We start from the raw sequence: 10,383 nt of genomic DNA, 5'->3' as shown, positions 1-10,383 counted from the left end.
TTTACAAGTACAAATACTACGTGTACATGCAGAAGTATAAAATCTACAAACACTCTGTCATGCTCTTCATTACCATGGCTTATGCAAGTAAGACACCTTAGTTTTACTAGGCACCTGTGCAGTCACCACTGAAATTTAACCAAAACAAATATGGAACATGCCTTAAGTGATACTTTTCCATAGTTCTCTAAATCTTTAGAACTAAAAGTAACTGTACATTGGACTTTTATATTTTTTTTCAAGCAGATAGAAGATTTTATTACTTTTATTAAAGGATTAGTGGTTTATTTGGTCACAGTCATAATGGCCTTCTCACTTCAGTATTTTATAGCATCAACAACTTTATGCTTTGCAGAGAACTTATTTTTCTTGCGAGTCAGTTGGGGAGACATTGCCAGCAGATACTGTTGATGATTTGAATTCCATCACTTCAGTTGCAAGACAACCTTCAAGAAGTAGAAAAGGAATGAGATTAGAGGTGGATGAGATATAACATTTTGCTAGTAATACAATTTTGCAAGTAATGTAACATTTTGCTTTCTGTAGTATCATATGCAACTCTGGAAAACACACCATCCCTCTCTCAGCTATCTTTACAACCTCACAGAATATTACTTCCAATAACTTCAGCATTCACTGCATTCCTCAGCTTCCTGTAATGAAAAAAAAAGTAGAATGCTAACTTCCAGGTCCAGTGAGACTACTTCTGCACAAAGAGGAACCAAGGGACCATTTCTAGAGCAAATTCCTCCTTCTGCACACATAAAAACAAGTAAGGAGATGACAACATCCCAAAGCTTCCATACAGACCTTCAAGCAGAACAAACAGCATGTGGAGACTGAATTCTGTCCCTGAAGAATCCTTGTTTGCCTAGTGTAGAGTTCATGACAAGCCACTATTTGCATTTAGGAGGAAATTCAGGAAAGCTTTTGGAGGAAAAAGTCCAGGGGAAATAAAGCTATTAAGTGCTCTCATCTCATGGGAACATCACCCGTATCTGGCCTAATGCACCTTATTGGGAACTACATAGTTATTCAGAGGTCTTGCATCAGTCTTATTACAGCAACTGGTACACATAATCTTAATACTTTGAATTACAAAAGACACTAACAGTGCTATTATAATTTATTTTCTAACTCTATAAACTATAAAACTATTATTTTTAGGTTTTCTACACTGGGAGATTTTTTTTTTAAATGTTGGTCTACAGATCCAGTCTTAGCATCACAACATCTAAACAAACCCCTTACTTACTAAATGTTTTGAAGCAACTAGGAGCTGCTAACTTCTAATAAATGGTAATATAACACTTCTACATCCATCCTGCAAGTTGTCAGAGAACTCCACCTCTCAGATAACAGACTTAATAAATATTTAAGACACTTTCAGATTAAAAAAAATCCTACTTCCCCTTATTACAGAGCCAGAACTAATACTGAAAGATAACTAACAAGGAGGGACTCCAGGATTCAGTTATCACTAGGGTGCAAGTCAGATTACATTTCTTCTCCTAAACCTTTTTTTCTTCAAATCCTCACTTCCCTTAGTCTTTTCTATTAATAAATCTGAGACACTAGAAGTAAAGTTTTACTCACATTTTTCTTTTGGGTTACTGTATTACATCTAACTTTCTTCCTGATTTACTCTGCCATGGAAATTAAAAGCACTCAATCAGAACCAAACAACTCTCCCACAAACATTCCCAGCCACGGACATTTTGTGAAGGTGGGGGAACACTGGAGTCATCTCTAGTCAACTCTCATCTGAGATTTCCTCATTCCATTTCCTTCTCTTCCAACCATCACAAGACTTTTTAATGGTAGTCTGAACAGACTACTCTGCTTATCAGGATTCCAATTAGTTTTTTAAAAATTCTAGGCTAAATTTTGTTAAAACACCCCTGAGGTCTATCCAAGATAGTCTGCCTTATGTAACGCGCTGTGTAACTCTATAGTCATTTTAACAATTAATGATTTATTTTGGGTTTTCATCAAGATATCCAGACCAAACAATTTCAGTTAAAATAAACTCAGTGTACGAGGAGTCAGGAACAAAGGTTATCAGTTAACATTACCTTATTTGCAGCTTCCAGTGTATTTATTAGGTTCTGCACCTCTTCCTTATTCATTTCTATTGAAACTGGCTTAATTTCACCATTTTCTCTCACATCCAGATCAAGATTGAGAAGAGGCATTTGGAGCATGGATATCTTATCACTGGAGAGAGCAAGCTGTGCAGATTGATGAAACAATAATAACAAAGTATAAGGTGAAGCCATTAAGACTTTAGTCTTTCATAGCACCACAGCTGCATTTTATATTGAACATGTACTACCAGAATACTGAAATACAAAACTCCCTCACAATACATTTTTCTAAACAGTTTGTTAAACAAGTCAGAAGGGTTTTATAGAAAGCGGCAGCTAGGAGGAAGAGGACACCTATGTGCAGATTTCAACTCTCTACAGCTGATCTAATCCCTAGCAACAATTCATCTGAAGCATGTTATAACACCATATTTGCTCTTGCAAAAATCTTGTCTATTGTGAGCATTGCTCTTAGATTTCCAAAGTTACTTCCGCACTGTGGAACACTTCTTTGAAACAATATTACTGCAACACTCACCTTTAATTGCCAGTCAAAATCCTGCAGCTGGGCAGAAGAGATTGCATTTACGCTTTCAACTAGAGCATTCCTGATTTCTTCCTTTCTGCCTTTTAGACATTCTGTGATTGCTTCTTGACAGTTTGAATTTAACTCATTTATCTGCTGAGCAGCCTACAAAAATAAAAACAAAAACTGTGATTAGTTAAACTATGAACCACAGAAATAACATGTACCACCTGTAATAGCTGTGCTCTTCTCAAGCTTCTTCCCAGATAGCTGTTATACTAGACTCTATAGTCTCAGCTTCCCTCTGCCCTCAGTGGCTGTTCTGTGTTTGATATTTAGCATCAGTACTTACTACAGCAACACATAAAAAAATAATGATTTTCTTGTAATTTAAACGTAAAGAGACCAGAGAATGGAATCTGTACTGCCCTTCTTACACAAATCAAAACAACAACAAAAATCACACACAGAAACAACACAGGTTTAGCTCTGAAAGTTTCTGAACATCAGAGTGGAGACAAAGACACACTAGCTCAGCTGCAGCAGATATACTGATGTCCCAACTTTCCTATGGCTGTATCTTTCTTTGATCTAGCTACTAGGAGGTAGTCAATACACAAGTGATGGGCAAAAGATAGGAGTTAAGATTTCTGATAATGAAACAAGTTTTTGCAAAGTTTTTACATATTGGAATGCCCTGAATTATAGCCCCGGTCCTACATGGTCCTCCATTCATCTAGATATTTTGTTAATTTACAAAATCAGTATTTTAAAACACTTCAACGCAATAGTAATGAACAAAGAAAGACAAACAAGAGTGCAAACTATTTTTATTGCTAGTGAACACTAATGACAGGTTATGTATTTTAAGGAAAACCGTTTTAAGTTGTTGGCACTTAAGATATCAATTTAAATGAGTAAAATGTACTTTTAAGTACATTTAAGTAAACGTTATCCAGTTCTATTAAAAAAGTGTCCAATTTCACTTTTTCCTTTAGAAGTCTTCACAGTTTATCTCTAAATGCTTCTCATCTTCTACCTATTTAGGTTTAGTCTGCTACTATTCAAATGCTACACTATAAAATTACTTTTGTACTAAAACTACAAGACTAATAACTCTAGTATGATTTCTCAAAGCCAAAGCCCAATCAATAATTAGCCTTTACCTCTTCATCAGATATGTTTTTGCCAACCACAGTTTTGAAATACGTCCTTGTTTCTTCTAAAACCTCCATCCACTCCGACAAGTTCCAAATATTGCTGTAATCCTGGTAGCGAGGATACGTACGGCCACATACGCCATCAACTATTTTATGAAGGAACTGAAACAATGTGATACATAACTTAAGAACCTTTTTCTGTCAGAGTTAACCTACACCAGACACAAGACTTATCAAGCAATTCAGTTGTCAGCCTTCCCTTCACCGAGTATTTCAGTGCTTCCTCTGAGAAGCTACACTATTCTAAAGGTGACTCAGCCACCTCCCTGGGCAGCCTGTTCCAGTGCCCAATGACCCTTTCCATGAAAAATTTTTTCCTAATGTTCAGCCTAAACCTCCCCTGGCCGAGCTTGAGGCCATTCCCTCTCGTCCTGTCCCCTGTCACTTGGGAGAAGAGGCCAGCACCCTCCTCTCCACAACCTCCTTTCAGGTAGTTGTAGAGAGCAATGAGGTCTCCCCTCAGCCTCCTCTTTTCCAGGCTAAACAACCCCAGCTCCTTCAGCCGTTCCTCATAAGGCCTGTCGTCCCCGAGAGGGCCGCGGTCTCACCCACGGGAGCCGTAGAGCCCCCTCCACCCCAGGTTCTCTTCACTGCGGCAGCGGCCCCGAGGCCCCGATCGCGGCGGAAAGCGGGCGGCGGGGGCAGCGCACCTCGAGGTCCCGGCCCGGCGGCAGCTCCTCCAGCAGCCGCAGCATCTCCCGACCCTCCCCGACCCCGCCGAGCACGTGACCGCCCGGCGGCACTGCGCATGCGCGCGGGCAGGCGCCCCTCCTACCCCCTCCCTCCCCGACTCGAGATCAGGGGTTCGAGTCCCGGCCCCGGCGAGTCCGGAGAGCGGAGCGCCCCTCTGCGCGATCAGCAATCGGAAGATTTGAAGCTGAAGTGAATGAAGCTGGCACCCCGCCCCCCAAACTTTACAGCTTTTATATGCTGTAATGCTTCAGCTATTTTTACATTCTGCCCATTTCACAGCTTTGCTTTTTCACTCCTAACGTGCTAACCTTACAAATAGTGGCAGGCAAGGAAGTTCAAGGCTTACCACCCGCACTCCATCTCTAATTTAAATGAAATTTTGGAGAAATACTAACTAGATAAATCCATGCTGCGTTTACCATAAGAAACTCAATTTTTTTCAGCTTTCCGAGTGGGAGTTCAATGCTAACCAGACCATGGAGGAGGGTTACGAAATAGGTTTTAACATCAGTGATGGCTTTTCTGTGCCTTAAGTGTGTTGGGATTCGAATGTTATCATGAAGAAGCAAAAATGCCCCAAACACTTGCATGAGAAAACCGCCATGAATTCATAGAACCATAGAATCACTAGGTTGGAAAAGACCCACTGGATCATCGAGTCCAACCATTCCTATCAGTCACTAAAATTCAAGTCCCAGCAAGGCATAAAACTGCACAGAAACTGAAATACGTGTAGGCAGATTTTTTTTTTCCACTGAAATCACTAGGCTAATTCACAGGCAAATGTTTATGCGTACGTAAGTGTAATCTTGCACTGTAAGAATATGAAAGTAGCTACAAGTCTGTACTGGTGCATGTAAGACCTGTGGGAAATCCCAAGATGATTAAGTCAATTTGCAGCATTTCTTTTCGGAGGATAGGTGTGTGACTTTGCAGGAATAGTGTGGTGCGGGGGAGTTTTGGGGAAGAAACAGATGGGGAGGAATCAATTTCACGTTTTGCTGACTGTAAACTTTCTCTTCTAATTGATTAACTTAGATTTCCAGGCTTCTAGAAAATGTATATAATTGTATTATGGAGAAATTACTTGATGCTGCTGCTAAATTCAGGAATAGCTGGAAATTCAAATTAAAGTTATTTTATATAATTTTCAATAATAGTTTCCTTTATTCCCCGAGAATTTGGGGGGTTTAGGTAACTGAAAAGCTATCCAGCTTCTTTTCACCGTACAATGTCGCACACTGCAAAACAGAACAGCAGGGGGAGCTTCTGCTCCAAACAAAACAGACCCACAGACAACAGTGGAAAAATACGAAGCAGATCCAGGCTTGGAGAGAAATAAGTAAGGGGAATAAGGAGAAAGGTTGTGAGTGTCCCGCTCAGTTGCAAGGGATCAAACAACTAACAAATGCAAGAGAACAGAGATGTAACACATGAAAGACAGGAATACATTCATAGATGTGTAGTTTGGTATTTTCAACCTACACTGACATACAGAACATTCTTTATCAGCTGTTGGCTCTTTGCAATCTCTAATCATACTTTCTCCTAAATAAGAAATCAATTTCTTTTGTTTTACTTGTAAAATTTAAGCACATAAAATCATAAAAATTTTTGGTTCTGTTCCTTCTCCCTTGCCCCATTATGTAAATATAGTACTTGTGTATTCACCCTCCAAGACATGAAGGGTACATCATGCATAATAGATACAGTCTATGTGCGTAGCTCTGTACTTGTCTCTATCTTCTTTAGCTTTTTCCAGTACAGAGAAGTAACTAGAGGGACTTCCTTAAATGATGTTGATTTCATTTCTTACTCTGAAATCTCAGAATAATGAGCTGGTTTCTGTAGCAGTTCTGTGCTTCCAACAGATTGCACTGAAGATGTAGCTGTGAGGGACATTCTCATGGTTCAACAATACCTCAGAGATACACAATATATGTCCTGAATTCTGTACCATCTGTCACAGACAAGAACATATGAAGGAGAGCATTCAAAACAGCTCTGCTATACTGCAAGATTTTCAAAGGGGAACTGCTATTGCTGGGCTCTCAGAGCGTATTTTGAAGTACCACATGGGGAAAATCTTGTTCATGTTATTCTAAATTGAGTAAGTTATTATCACAGGGGGCTTTTTAATATCTTTACTGCACACATCCCAACACCTGCCTGCCTGAGGTAGTGAAAGGACCAGGACCTGATATCACACCCACTATTTGGTAGGACAGAGGGAGGGGAATAGTTTACACCAGAAAAGTGACCTACTCTATAGGCCAAGGAAATTGTAATTGGCTTGAGCCATATACTCATTAACAGCTAAACACAAACTGGAGTTGGTAACTGGGGTTATACGCTCATGACTTGCAGTGGTCACCATCTTCTGTCCACAGGTGGGCAGGCATAGACTTATTCTGGGACCAGAGCGTCTTTCCTTTCCTCTCTTGTCCCCAAGATACACCTCTTAGCACAAAATTCGTTGACAGGAGAGGGAGGAGTCTTTGTCTCCCAATCAATGGGAATCTCTATGAATACTCTAAATCTCCTTTCCTGCAATTCAGGAACATTATTTCTTATCCTGTGTTCAGGGAACATGCAGAAGAGTTTGTTTTCATCTGATTTCTTGCTACTATTTTATAAGGAAAAATCTATTGTTACCATTTCTATTTTTCCACATCCCTCTTTTCATGCTTAAGAGTTCTAGGTGACCTGAATATGAGGTATGTGTCAGGACTGGAATTTTACTCACCATGTGCAGGTCTAATAATTGTAATCCTAAGATTTTAATATTAATAATGAATGGTAATAGTGTGCTGGTGCTTTTCAAAATTATCATAAAAGATAAAACACTGTGCTCTAATTTAGGTAGATTATGATGACTCTTAGCCCTATTACTAAGCAACAATTAGTAGACACTGGAATATGCTGCATGGCAAATTGCACCAACACATCATAATAGCAGCATGGAAAAATATTCCTAAAATAATAAACACACTAATAGGAACATCTCCCCTCATGCATACAAGAAATTAATGGGCTGTATTTATTCTATGACTCTGAGTTGAGAGCTACCATGATAGCTACTGTAGATTTTACTTCTATTACGTAATATTTTAAGGTAATGAAAACAGTTGCTGGTCAAATAGTTACACTGGCAGAATTCTATTTCTGCTGACTGACATTGTTTCAGCCAAGGGCATAGAAAGAGAAGGTAGTTTTAATAAACTAATCAAAAGAACAATCAGTTGATACAGCTATGTCCAAGTTAAGAGCATTTGTGCCAGTACAGCACATCAGTGCTTTTTTACCACTATATCCTTTCCAGGGTAAATACAGCAAACTTGCTTCCAAGGCAAATGTCCTTGAGATTTACAAGTCTCTCTCAGTCTTCTCAGTCTGTGTCCAGTTTGATGGTACATCATGTTAGCCAGAAATCCTGGACTTCTTTGTGTTCTCTAAATAACAAATAAGGGACATCCATGGGAATTAACAATTTAAATAGACTTAACTGAAGATGTTCCTAGACTTCTGTTAAACAACAAATCCTTTCTATCCGTGCCTGTACCCAAGCTCAGGAAAGTGGAGCCAGTTAACATACATATATTTCCTTGAACGATATTTAATATCTGTTCCCATTTTTTATTTTCTGAGACAGACTGTGTGACTACCATGCTTAGCACTGAACTGGGATAAAGAAAAAATTCGAACTCTGCCACTATTATTTCCTACTCATTTCATTTTCTTGCATCTGAATTTTCCCACCTGCAGGATTAAGGCAGTACTATCTGATTGTTCCTGGAGGTGGCGTAGGATTCCATTAAATTTGTGGCTTTACACCATTATGATTATCAACTTTAAATAATGTCTGATAAGAACCAGCAGTTCTTCTGTATTTTGGGAAAAGTATGTCCATGGCAGCAAGCCAAGTGTATGCCCAGAATGACAGAAACCCTTTTTGTCCTAGGAAACATATGTCAGTATGATATCAAACACAGCAAATGTAGTGCTCATGAGGAGTACAAAGAATTACATTGCAGAGGAGAAGGCGGCCAGAAATAAATGATTTGGAAGTGACATCTTCTCGCAAAGCTAACTAAATAGTCATGTGTTAATTTGAAAAGTAGATTTTTGGGAAGTAGCTGTAAGAGTCCTGGATTCTTTATAGTTACCTACTTTTCAAACCTTGCTAACTATCACACTGTTGCTGCAATTGTGAAACCTCCATGACCTCCATAACTTCTGGGCCAGATTTTCCTCTGAATCATGTTACTGCAATTCTCCTTTTTCTTAATCATAAGAATGTCTCAAATTAACAAAAGCACAAAAGGAAGAGAGGCACTCAGCGTATTTCTTTGCAAAGGCAAACAATTTTCTAATGGCTTAATCACTGATGAGTAAGATCGTGCCTATAAAACCATTGTATTTTAGCTTGCCTATGTATAATCTGTTTCTAGGTACAAAAAAAATGGTCTAAGTTACCTAAAAGCATTACCAGCCAAATGAAAAAGTCTGAAAACCCTAGCTGAAAAGTCTGGCTCATGCACAGGCACAAGTCTTTTATAAGGTAGGGAAATACATGCATTTATAAATAGGGTTTGCTACAGTGAAATACTGAAACTTTTATGCCGGTGACAACAGCTCTAATTAGCATTTTGCTCACATCAGATTTGCAATATTTTAATGTTATTTCATCAATACAGATATTCTTAATTTTCACTGAATTATCTGATATGACATTTGCTTTTATTTAGAGTTACTCTGGAGCAAATTGTGGACAAGAGCTCTCCAGATATTTTTTCTTTGCACTGTGAAGACATGGTCTGTTTGTTCTTTCACGAGATACTGTAAGGAATGTAGTAAGACATTTTCCTTTTACAGTTTGGAGAATATTTCAGGAGAAATCCTGAGGGACTTAAAATAGAAAATTTACAATTCTGCTATTAGAATTATAGAATCATATAATAACCAGGTTGGAAGAGACCCACCGGATCATCGAGTCCAATCATTCCTATCAATCACTAAACCATGCCCCTCAGCACCTCGTCCACCCGTGCCTTAAACACCTCCAGGGAAGGTGACTCAACCACCTCCCTGGGCAGCCTGTGCCAGTGCCCAATGACCCTTTCTGTGAAAATTTTTTTCCTAATGTCCAGCCTAAACCTCCCCTGGCGGAGCTTGAGGCCACTTCCTCTTGTCCTGTCCCCTGTCACTTCTTCCTACTTTTCCTTAAAAATGTCCCCTACATATAGGAGGAAATTAAGGAGAAAATATAAATTGTTCATTCAAAGACAGGATATGCTTTTTCCATATGTTAGTTACAATGCATTATATGACATAAAATACTACCAAAGCACAGTTGTTCTAACATTGTCACATATAGTACAAGTTGAAAGTAGACCCTAGGATTCCTTCTAAGTTTGAACTTGATCTACAAATACCTGTGTAAGCATAAAGCATTCTTGTCTTTACCATGCCCATGGCTTTTCATGCATTAATCTTGGATTTGTGATGTCCTGGTGGATTAGAAATATGCATGTGGTAACATTTCTTCCAACTTAGCTAAAGCTGTACTTGTGGACACTTTTGATCTGATATTAGGTTTCCTAACATTAAATTAAGCATCTTATGAAAAGAACAGCCCTGGATTTTCAGGAAAATACCTGAAAGAATTACAAATCCAAGTAGCATCTTCAGATGCATCTGCTGCACTATTTTTATTTGTTCAAGAAATGGATATAGCGATTGCAACTTAAGTAACTGTTAAAATAGTGAAAAATGTTGTTGAGCAAGTTGGAGTCACCTGTTCAGCAGTAATTATGAGTTAGAAAAACTGTAAAAAAAGATGAATAGAAAAAATGCT

The 10,383-nt window shown here is 38.7% G+C and overlaps 1 protein-coding gene across 1 annotated transcript; it reads right to left on the bottom strand.

Annotated features, from left to right (window-relative positions):
* Positions 1 to 218: 218 nt before the first annotated feature.
* Positions 219 to 4,532, bottom strand: COMMD8 (COMM domain containing 8). The gene is made up of 5 exons (XM_069856116.1): positions 4,484 to 4,532; positions 3,780 to 3,935; positions 2,626 to 2,778; positions 2,076 to 2,231; positions 219 to 446 (listed from the first exon to the last, which is right to left on the bottom strand). Exons 1-5 carry the CDS (start codon positions 4,526 to 4,528, stop codon positions 426 to 428), a joined length of 531 nt encoding a protein of 176 aa, XP_069712217.1. The 5' UTR covers positions 4,529 to 4,532; the 3' UTR covers positions 219 to 425.
* Between the last annotated feature and the right edge of the window lie 5,851 nt (positions 4,533 to 10,383).

The sequence above is a fragment of the Phaenicophaeus curvirostris genome, chromosome 4 (genome assembly GCF_032191515.1).
Source record: "Phaenicophaeus curvirostris isolate KB17595 chromosome 4, BPBGC_Pcur_1.0, whole genome shotgun sequence".
In the NCBI taxonomy this organism is placed as follows: domain Eukaryota; kingdom Metazoa; phylum Chordata; class Aves; order Cuculiformes; family Cuculidae; genus Phaenicophaeus; species Phaenicophaeus curvirostris.
This window is presented reverse-complemented; position numbering and strand designations above follow the sequence as displayed.